This window comes from Callionymus lyra, chromosome 13, assembly GCF_982586985.1.
Source record: "Callionymus lyra chromosome 13, fCalLyr1.hap1.1, whole genome shotgun sequence".
Taxonomy (NCBI): Eukaryota; Metazoa; Chordata; class Actinopteri; order Syngnathiformes; family Callionymidae; genus Callionymus; species Callionymus lyra.
In genome coordinates, this window is record NC_141830.1 from 5,685,165 (window position 1) to 5,696,439 (window position 11,275).

Below are 11,275 nucleotides of genomic sequence, written 5' to 3' on the forward strand. Positions count from 1 at the left end.
TTAGAAGTATCTGAAGACAAATCATAAAAGAAATAAGGATGTTAAAGCACTTTTGTTAAAATGATTTTCAGTTGATTTTGAGGGACTCTAACCACTCACAAAAAGCATGAAATAAAGGGGGACAAGAAAATGAAATTAATTTAATAAATAATAAAACTCTCATGCTTAACATATTACTTTTTGCTGGGAACTTTTATGTATTTGAATTAATTATTTGTATTATTATTATGTTGTTTTTATTTGATTGTATTTATGTTTTTATTTGATTGTTTTGACATGTATTTATGGATGTTTGTTTGTATGGATGTATTATTATTGCTGCTGGACAAAATAATTTCTCCTCCACGGATCAATAGGTAACAATAAGTAAAGTAATTAAATAAGTAAGTAAGTAATATTTATTTATATAGCGCTTTTCCAGACCAGGGTCACAAAGCGCTTAAACAATCAAAACAATATTCAATAAAGTATATACTTTAAAGATCAAGATAAAACTGAGAACAACACAGGAGTTCCAGAAAATCAAGGAAAAGCCTGAACAAATAGAAACGTCTTAAGATGTTTCTTGAAGGAGTCAGTAGATCATCAAACACAGAGAGAGAAGAAGATCGTTCCAAAGCTTAGGAGCAACAGTCTGGAAGGATTTCTCTCCTCTGGTCCTGAAGCGTGTTCAGGAACCATCAGTAGATTCTGATCCACAGACCTCAGAGCCCGAGCTTGGGTGTAAGTCTGGATCAGATCACATGATAGAAGGTCTGACCATGAATAGATATGAAAGTAAGAACCAGAATTTTAAAGTTGATCCTGAAAGAAACTGGAAGCCAGTGAAGAGTTTTAAGGATCGGAGAAATGTGAGTTCTTCTACTAGAGCGGGTCAGAATTCTCTATTTATATTTTATTTTATTTATAGGAATATTTATCCATCCATCTATATATCAATGAACACATAATGGGGAGAAATCCAAATGGCGCACAATCCAAAATGGGACTGAATGACGAGTTGACACTGGTCTGCAGAAAGTCTGGCATTAAACTAGCCGTGTATAACTCTTTCAAACCCGTCAGGTACTGCTCCTGTCAACTGACATCAAAATACAGGACTAGAGTGAATAACTCAGGAGGAGATCGTGTCTCTGTACAGACCTGGACAGAACGAGCGCTAAAGTCAAACCTATGTATGTTGGTTTTGGGAGTGATGGACAAATTGACCATTGATTGATTAATTCTATGAGAGTGGAACCAAAACAACGGAGCCTCAAGCTTTACTGCGTTCTGACCAACATCATCTCAGTGGTTAGAGAGGGAGATTTAAGAGGCACTGAAGACAGTGAGGTTGTGGCGAGCTTTCGAGGCATCCTTTCTACCAAACTGCAAATAATATAGAAACAGAAAAACAACACTGTAAGTTTTAAAGAAAGTTTTTAAAAAAAGTGGAAAGTCGTTTAGCGGCAAATTATTGTCATTATCCCCGGGTGACTGGCTGTGATCCAACAGGATTTGTTAGCCTCACACATCTTTAAAATGCACCCACATCAGCATTCTGCCATGATGGTCATGACATTATTTTTATATCGACTGCTTTAGGGATAATAATATGTACATTTCGCAATTTAAAAGGATGATTCAACAACCAGGTGAGAATCTCAAAAGCGTCTGAAGTGACAAAGAAAAAGTGATTCACAGGAGAGAAAGACAAGGTCAGATTTGATACATTAGATAAGCGCTCTGCAGGTTCCTTGAACTCTGCCTCCAGCGTAAGTCTGAGGTACTACATCCTTCAATGTCCCCAATGTGACAATAATTTCTACCAAAAGCATCTTTGTAAGTGTGTATCATTGACATCATACTGAGGCAACATTTGATCATATAACCCTTGTTTCAAAATCACTATCCATAATCATTATAAAAACATCTGATGATGTCAATGTAAGGTCAAACTTTTTAATATAAGCTTTAATTAACAATAGAAATCAGGTGAAAATTGTACATCTACTATGCTGTGTCCAAAGGTGGGTTGTTGCGTCAGATGTCCTCGAAAGTGTGTGAGCGCCACCTCGTGGCTGGGAATCTGGTCCATCTTGCAATTTCTTAGGAAAATTAATTTTAAACCTTATTAAGCTTAGATCAATATTTGAATAAATGATTGCTCTGTTTTTTTGTTATAAGATGCTTTGGCTTTGACTTATTTACTCACTAAAACATTATTTACTCACCAACACATTATTTACTCACCAACACATGTTCCCTGGAGATGTTCTCTGTCCCACAGACGTGATAGATTCATAGTGTGACAGAGAAATGTTAGCAAACAGTTTTGCTAAAGATGCAACTTAAAATGGGTGTGAATGGAAAAGAAAACCATCGACACGAGTATGAGTTTTTAAAAGTGTTACACCAACTTTCTTTCACCCAGAGATTTACAAAATCTGTGAATGTACATCAAAGACAGTCCAGTACATCCTTTCATTCTCAACGTGAGAAATGTGACATAATGACAATTATTGCTCATGACTCTTGTAAACATGATCAAATATTTCTAAAGGTTTAAGCGTAAGAGTTTAACACGTAAATTCCCTATTTGCTATTAACATTATCCAGTCAGCTTGTCACTGTGTTATAAGAAAGTATACAATTATATACTTTTATGTAGAGGGTGAAACTTGTTATTGTCTCCCAACTATTGCTTATTTTGTGTGTTATCTTATTTCATTATTCTACTCTGTCCTATCACCACCAATGTTACAGCAATAAAAGTTTCTGATTCTCATTGAGCTAGGACTGAACAAAAGTAGTTTTGGACGCCAGAGCTCATCAGATTGAATTGTCTTTAAGAGGTAGAAACAGCTGCGGGAGGACATAGTTGTACTTTATATACTGACGTTTGCATCCAGACTGAGTAGAGTTCAACTCAAACGTTGATGGCTGACAAGGATGACAGAAATCCAACTTCCTGTTGCTGAGACAGGTGCCCAATAGTACTATTTCACAGGCTCTGTTCAGAACCATGAAACCATGAGGTTGACCGAGGTCACACTCTTATGCTTGGCTCGTCTGCTGCTCAGAGACACGCGCTTTGGTTCCCATCGCTGTTGAGTCCAACTGACTTTCCACTTTTTCACACACTTGCAAAACTCTGTTGTTGAAGTCTTCTGGTTGGTCAGCATAAACATAGTGTCCAGCTCCGCGGATTGTCTGAGGACAGAGGACCAAACATGAGTGATACAAAGTGACACCTTCAGTGAATTTAGTACAATCGATGAACATGTTTAAATCATAGTTTATTTCATGGCTCTCCTATGCTGTGTCTCAAATCGCATACTTCTCTTAGTATACTAGAAGTTAGTATTCATCAGGATAGTGTACATACTAACTAGTAACTAATTCTCCACAGATAGTATGTTTCAAATCACATACTTCTCTTAGTATACTAGAAGTTAGTATTCATCAGGATAGTGTACATACTAACTAGTAACTAATTCTCCACAGATAGTAAGTAAGTAAGTAAGTAAGTAATATATATTTATATAGCGCTTTTCGAGACCAGGGTCACAAAGCGCTTTAACAATCAAAACAATACTCAAAACAGTACATACTTCAAAGATCAAGACAACACCGAGAACAACACAGGAGTTCGAGAAATTCAAGGAAAAGCCTGCACAAATAGAAACGTCTTAAGATGTTTCTTAAAGGAGTCAGTAGACTCCATCAAGCGCAAAGAGAGAGGAAGATTGTTCCAAAGCTTAGGAGCAACAGCCTGAAAAGATTTCTCTCCTCTGGTCCTGAGCCGTGTGCGTGGAACCATAAGTAGATTCTGATCCACAGACCTCAGAGCCCGAGCTGGGGTGTAAGGCTGGATCAGATCAGTGATGTAAGGAGGAGCCTGACCATGAATAGCTCTGAAAGTAAGAACCAGAATTTTAAAGTTGATCCTGAAAGAAACTGGAAGCCAGTGAAGAGTTTTAAGGACCGGAGAAATGTGAGTTCTTCTACTAGAGCGGGTCAGAATTCTCGCTGCAGAGTTCTGAATCAACTGCAGACGAGACACATCCTTCTTGTTAAGACATGAAAACAAACTGTTACAATAGTCCAGACGAGAAGAAACAAACGCATGGATTACAAGCTCCAGATCATGTTGTGACAGCATTTTCCTAAGTTTAGAGATTTTTCTCAGTTGAAGGAAACAGTTTCAAACAAACTCTGCTGCTACACACTAACAGGAAATGACGTGACAGCTTCTTCTTCTACTTCTATTTAACGATGGTTGCAACCAGCTGTAGGAACACTATCGCCACCTGCTGGCAGCATGTTTTTCCTACTGCTGCTGAAAATACACCTGTAAGTATATGCATATATATATATATATATATATATATATGACGTAACTTCTGTTTACAACGTCACTAAGATGGAGCTGTTTAGTGTAGATAGTGTCCATCGAACCATACTCAGTTTTGTAGGCGTTTTAGTGTCAATTTAGTGTGTATGGAGCACTAAATTTTGCATACTAAGAATTGATTCACACTTACGCACTAATAATACTAACTTTGAGTACGCAAGTACGCGATTTGAGACACAGCACTATTCTTTTCGCATACATTTTACATGTACACTCTTCAACTTTACTTTTGTCAATTAATATCTATTATCAACATTTTTTTTATTTGAATCTAACAAGATGCTGATGCTGAGATTGTATCTAAATGTGTCATTCTGGACAAAGATGAGGATAAAGTACATTTTTGACTATAACTCTGAGAAGGAACATATTACTCAACCCTTAGTCTACATGAGGGCGAGTAAAAAATGAGTAAAGTTTGAATTGATCAATTTAGGTATTACATTAAGTATTTCTGTGTACTTTTGTTATTTAAACATGTAAAAAAAATGTTTTACATGCAGGTTCATTGTCTTCATGGCCATGTTATACACTATAAATCTAGGGAAACACCCAAAAAGAATGAATGAAGAATGATTATGACAAAGAAAGTTGGCCTTAATATAGATAATGTCTAATACTGCTTAAATTAATAAGAATAAATACGTTTTTCCTCACTCATGAGTGCAAAGTGTCAAGCAGATGACACTGTTGGTCTATAGATTTAAGATGTTTTGGAGATAAGGTCAGAGTGACCAGAATGAGATGGTCATGTACAGAGGAGAGATAGTGAGTATGTTGGTAGAAGGATGCTGGGGTTGGAACTGCCAGGCAGGAGGTCTTGAGGAAGACCAAAGAGAAGGTTTATGGATGTAGTGAAAGTGTACATGAAGTAGGTTGGTGTGAGAGAGGGGGATTCAGAGAAAAGGCTTAGATGGAGGAGGTTGATTCGCTGTGGTGACCCCTGAAGGGAGCAGCCAAAAAGAAAAGGAGAAGAAAAAGAGGTAATATTTTATCATATGAAAATAAGTGTTTTTTATTCAATTACTCTTTTGAACAATGGAATTTTCAGCAGAATTCTTCTTATTCAAATATTCTGTACTTCTGTTCCATGATTAAAAAAAACTGCTTAGGAAAACCGAAAATTTAGAATCTGGCCACATTTTGAATACATATCTTTTTAGAAGACAAATCATAAAAGAAAGAAGGATGTTAAAGCACTATTGTTAAAATGATTTTCAGTTGATTTTGAGGGACTCTAACCACTCACAAAAAGCATGAAATAAAGGGGGACAAGAAAATGAAATGAATTTAATAAATAAATATAAGTTATCACGCAGAAACATTTATACGGGATCAGTTTATACTTTTGTCTGGAAAAGCGCTATATAAATAAATATTACTTACTTACTTACTTTTACTAATTACTTCTTAAATATTGTTATTGGGACAAACGTGTACAATCACATATTTCTCACGGTGCTGTTCTTTGAGATCACATATTCGTTACATACAGTAATAAAGGACTTATTATACGTACTATTATATCCACATGGGAATGTTGCATCTTGTCTTTGAGCAAGCTGCCCGAGTTGCTGTCGATGCTGGAGCGTGAGCCGTAGATGATGGAGATGGGAATGGAGGCTTGTAGCTGGTCCACTCTCTGCAGCATGGGTCTCTTGGCCCAGCCGTTGGGCATCGTCATGTTCTTAAACGCCGTCTCACCACTACCAGTACACAACAGAAAACAGTTCTGAAGTAAGTCACCAAATAATTGACAGATGTTGGTGCCGATGGTGCTTACCTTGGGTTTTGAACGTTCAAGTGGTAGATGTACTCGGACACTGTGTTGTCACTAAACATGGAGGAGAACTTCCTCTTAAAGTCAGGCCTGAGAGTCTGGACCAGACTAGGGCCTGAAAAGCAGACACATATCAAATGGCTTTAAAACTTAATTGATGGACAAACTTACCGTTTCTGCCCCATGACTTGATTTGACTATTGACCAGATGACGCCGTTGCACTTTAACACTAGAAGTCCCAGCATTTTGCTGTTCTACCTATAATACCCGGACGGCAGCCGATTGGCTGGAAACCCCCTAATTTTGTAAGCGATGCAATCGTTGTTGCACCACAGGAGGGAACATGGTGAGAGGAAGTGAGGAGGGGATTGGGCCCAAAGAGCTTATCGGGGAGGGGTTGGCTGTTCATGTCTAACCTGGCAATGCTCAACCTTAATTTAGCCACTTTCTTATTATCATTAGTTATTGTTCACCTCTTCCACTTCAGGTTCTGTCCAATACAATTGGTTCACCAGATTGATCCTCAGACCAGCCTTAACCAGTCATTTTGTTTCCTAATTATGCACTCTTTTGACATTATTCTTTTGTAAAATATATAGCTGTAATGTTTTCCTATTAAAATTTTTTAAATGACTTAAGCCTGCACTGGACCGTGCCTTTTCTCCCCTTGATTGACCTAAACCTAAACCTTAACCCAAACCCTTACCTTATTTAGGTTCATATCCCAAAAATTACCCTTACCTTAACCGCTTTTTCTATAATTCTTTACTATAATTCCTGAAACGTATCTTTATTTGTTTCCCTGTGCTTTCCACCCAACACCATTGGCTCACCATATTGAGCCTCAGACTCCCAACCCAACATCCCTGGTTGAAGACCAGAATTATCCAACCTCTTTTTTTCCCAACAATATGCACTCATTATTTTTTTTACATTATTCCTTTCTCAAATCATAACATTTATTTTGCATTATTTATTTTTGTCCTCGTCTACACATTCTATGGCTATATTCTTTTCTTATTTCAATTTTGTAACCAACCTTTTTTTATAACTTTACTCGCTGTGTTCCAGCCTGCACTGGGCGGGGGCTATTTCCCCCTGATTTACCTTGTGAACAGCCGCCCCCTCGCCCCACAAGCTTTCTGGACCCCACTTCCCCTCCCTCCTGTGGTGTGACCATGATCGCTTTGTTTTATAGGTTGGGTTTTATAGGTAAAAAAGCCAAATGGCTGCTCTCCGGGACTCCTAGCGGTTTACACATATGTAAACCATGACATAGACCAGACCACTCTAAACTGGGCCACAAGTTCCCCTGATGCACAGGTATCCAAAGTAAAAAAATTTGCTTTGAGTTTCAAAAAAGGAAAATCGTTTAACTTCCACCAATTTAACAAAAAACGTATTTGCCTGGCTGTGAAGAATTTCCTCTTTTTTTTCAATTTAGCTGCGACACAAAGATTTGGTGTCAAACCACCAGAATTGCGACCATCCAACAGGAATCATTATGACACAACCTTGGAATCGTTGAAATTATGTTTGTTTTTTTGCTTCATTCATAAGCATTATTTTGGTGCCAGTTTGTGTCTCAAAGTGCGATAAAGCCACAGTGAAGATTTGCTTCATCACAGTTGCCAAAGAAAGTCAGTCATGCCAGCTCTTCCACTTCTTTCCTATGTCAGCGCGTCACAATGGTTCAGGGATCAAAGCACCTGTGAGGACGAGATTGACAACCTACCAAGAGGTCCTACGAGTCTTAGACCGGCGAGTGGATTGAAAGGACTGAACATGGCTCCCAGGGCTTTGATCCAAACAGGAATCGGACGATCCGTCTCCACCGTGTCTGGATGCTCAGGGATGCCCCACGGCTCCACCAGGACAATGTGCTTCACTCTGTAGGCCACAAAAAGCATTTAGCCATGCAATGCTGAGCCATTGCTGATTTTATATATGTTCTAAACAATTGATTATAGTAAGTAAGTCATTTTTATTTATATAGCGCTTTTCCAGACCAGGGTCACAAAGCGCTTAAACAATATTCAATAAAGTATATACTTTAAAGGCCAAGATAAAACTGAGAACATAACAGGAGTTCCAGAAAATCAAGGAAAAAGTGGCCTGATCGGTGGAGGTGAGCTTTATTTAACATCTTACACCCACGGATGATATTCATTTCATCAAGTATATGTAAACATTAGACTGACAGATCTAAAAGATCTGTGGATCTGCCTTCTATTTGGGATTCTGAAAACATTACTTCTTTTAAAACACTGACTACAGTAATTTAAAAATACTTACCTCTCAGGGTATTTGATGGCATAAGATATTGCCAGGAATCCTCCCAGGTTGTGTCCAAGTAGTATCATGGTCTCCAGACCAACTTTGTCTCTCCACTCTTCTATGGATTCCACAAATTGCTCCTCTGCCTCCAGAGCATTCAAAGAGAACACGGGCCGACTGCTCTGTCCGAAGCCCAGCAGGTCAAAGGCGTAGACAGGCCGGCACCTCGAGAGGGCATCCACGTTCTGTGCCCAGAGACCCACACCCCCTCCAAAACCATGGAGGAGAACCATGGGGGTTTTGTCCTTCACTTGTTCATTGCAAAAGGTCAGAGTCCAAACAGAGTTGCTGCTGGAGATGCAGATGTACTGCTTACTGACGTTGCTATCTATACCTGGAAATAAGAGCAGAGGTCAAAAAAGAGGATTCATTCATTGACAGACACATGTTCACTTATGAGCAACGGAGACATAGAAAAAGCCTGAGGAGTCAACTGATGTATGTGTGTTTGTACTCGTATAGTATAGTTTTTCATTGTGTATGTTTTGGTGTTGAGTATTTTGGTAGGCGTTCTATACCTTGTCTTAGATTTTATTGCTGCTACTCTTTCCCTTTTTGCCATTATTTTAAATATTTATCTGTAGTCCCAAGTTCACTTTAGTTTGACATATAACACATTGTTGACCATAATGGATGTTATGGTGTTTTTTTATCATAACGCAAATAAACTATAACAATTACTGGGAACTTGATTAAAGATTAAGGGAAGAAAAACAATTACTTTCATAGATTTGGAGATATATAGTACAAGTACAACTTTTTGGCTCTTGCATGAGAAACCAAGCCATTTTGTTTTACTCCGATACATCTACCCGAGCACTAGTTGCAGTGCAATAGTGGGAGCGTTGTGTCTCTCTTACATCGCAGCATCTGCTCCTCGGCAGACTTCAGTTGGCTTCTAGAAGTCGGGCACCATGTGGGTAACCAGTCGGGGATCCACCACCACCTGAACAAAGATGTGAAGATATCTTTTAGCATGGAAGTACCGTCTATCATCATCTAGACAGTCTCTTTTTATAAGACAGTATTTAGACTGATGTTCGGTGTGAGACGAGACGGGGCCATCTAACATATCAAAATGTCCACTGTGTTTTGTGAAAGTCTGGGAAGCCATATTGCATAAAGGTTTGACGGAAGAGAAAGCTGTGCTGTGTCTCAAATCGCATACTTCTCTTAGTATACTAGAAGTTAGTATGCATCAGGATAGTGTACATACTAACTAGTAACTAATTCTCCACAGATAGTATGTCTCAAATCAAACTCTGCTGCTACACACTAACAGGAAATGACGCGACAGCTTCTTCTTCTACTACTATTTAACGATGGTTTCAACCAGCTGTAGGAACACTATCGCCACCTGCTGGCAGCACGTTTTGCAAGTTTGGAAGAAGAATAAAGAAAAAAATATGAGAATCGAAAAATTCGCGAGATATTTAAGCTGGTATCAGCAGCGAAGACGTGTTTATCCTTCTACTGTTGGCTGAAAATGCTCCTGTAAGTATATGAATATATATATATATATATATATATATATATATATATATATATGACGTAACTTCTGTTTACAACGTCACTAAGATGGAGCTGTTTAGTGTAGATAGTGTCCATCGATCCATATTCAGTTTTGTGGGCGTTTTAGTGACAATTTAGTGTGCATGGCGCACTCAATTTTGCATACTAAGAATTGAGACGCACTTACGCACTAAAAATACTAACTTTGAGTACACAAGTATGCGATTTGAGACACAGCATGAGTATAGCTTGGATGACACACATTTTCAGTCCAAGGAACTTCTGTTCAGTGTTAGGTGGATCTTCTTCAAGATTTTCTACGATTTAAATTTGAGGCTCTTGGTTGTGCATGAGAAACATGCGAGAGGTAAATAAAGGTAGAACCTTGAACACAACTAATTTTAAACAACGTACCGCTCTCTAAGAACAGAAAATACTCTCCAAGATCAACATAAAAGGAAACATTGGACAACAGATTCTAACTTCTCCTTTCAGGCTTAGCCAACAAGACAATGGACAAATAATCTTGCATGAAAGTAAGTAAGTAAGTAAGTAATTTATATTTATATAGTGCTTTTTCAGACCAGGGTCACAAAGCGCTTAAACAATCAAAACAATATTCAATAAAGTATATACTTTAAAGGTCAAGATTAAACTGATAACACAACAGGAGTTCCAGAAAATCAAGGAAAAGCCTGAAAGTTAAATTGTTTGTAAGTATATCTCAGGTCTCGAGGAGTGTTTACCTCAGTACAGAACCAACATAGCTCCACAGGCTTGTAAGCAGACTGTGAGCACCGAGGCCAGACCACCTTCTCCGAACCTCCCTGCAGTCACAGCGAAAACAACAAGAGGTCAAAGAGCACTGACAGCTCGACAGAAGAAACTTCTCACCGCTCACTCACTGTCTAGACTCCTGGCAGCGATCTAAAAACTGCACCACTGTGTGTACAAGTATGAGCGACTTTTATCGAAACTTTATTTCGGAGGAAGTTTTAAATTTGGACGCACAGCGACTCTGAACAAGTCACTGAAAACCAATCAGACTCAGTAGACTCTCTAGATGTGACTGTAGTGTGAACACGATATTCTTACAGCTGCTTCAAGTAAAAACTCACCCATTATTCGCTGCCTCGGTTCGCGGTGCAGCCATAATAACAATACCGGTACCATCTGCACGTCACGTGGTCAGTGTGTTGCCACTGTCTACGATACGATTGTACAGGCTACGGTGACCTCGCCGAAAACC

The 11,275-nt window shown here is 38.6% G+C and overlaps 1 protein-coding gene across 2 annotated transcripts; it reads right to left on the bottom strand.

Moving 5' to 3' along the window:
• Nucleotides 1–2,373: 2,373 nt before the first annotated feature.
• abhd5a (abhydrolase domain containing 5, lysophosphatidic acid acyltransferase a) lies at nt 2,374–11,268 on the bottom strand. 2 transcript variants are annotated; one of them, XM_087805296.1, is made up of 8 exons: nt 11,145–11,179; nt 10,773–10,853; nt 9,375–9,460; nt 8,473–8,848; nt 7,913–8,067; nt 6,180–6,291; nt 5,916–6,102; nt 2,374–3,192 (listed from the first exon to the last, which is right to left on the bottom strand). In XM_087805296.1, exons 1-8 carry the CDS (start codon nt 11,177–11,179, stop codon nt 3,037–3,039), a joined length of 1,188 nt encoding a protein of 395 aa, XP_087661422.1. In that variant the 3' UTR covers nt 2,374–3,036. The 2 variants fall into 2 exon arrangements, with proteins under 2 accessions (XP_087661422.1, XP_087661423.1); XM_087805297.1 differs by lacking the exon at nt 10,773–10,853 and having other exon boundaries at nt 11,145–11,268.
• Between the last annotated feature and the right edge of the window lie 7 nt (nt 11,269–11,275).

Bases quoted from the DNA above. Each gene is read 5' to 3' on its own strand.
- abhd5a (XM_087805296.1), bottom strand. From the start codon at position 11,179: ATGGCTGCACCGCGAACCGAGGCAGCGAATAATGG. The intron at 8,849-9,374 runs GTAAGAGAGACA...TCTTATTTCCAG, and splicing joins CGAGGAGCAGATGCTGCGAT to GTATAGATAGCAACGTCAGT. The intron at 8,068-8,472 runs GTAAGTATTTTT...TGTGGCCTACAG, and splicing joins GCCATCAAATACCCTGAGAG to AGTGAAGCACATTGTCCTGG.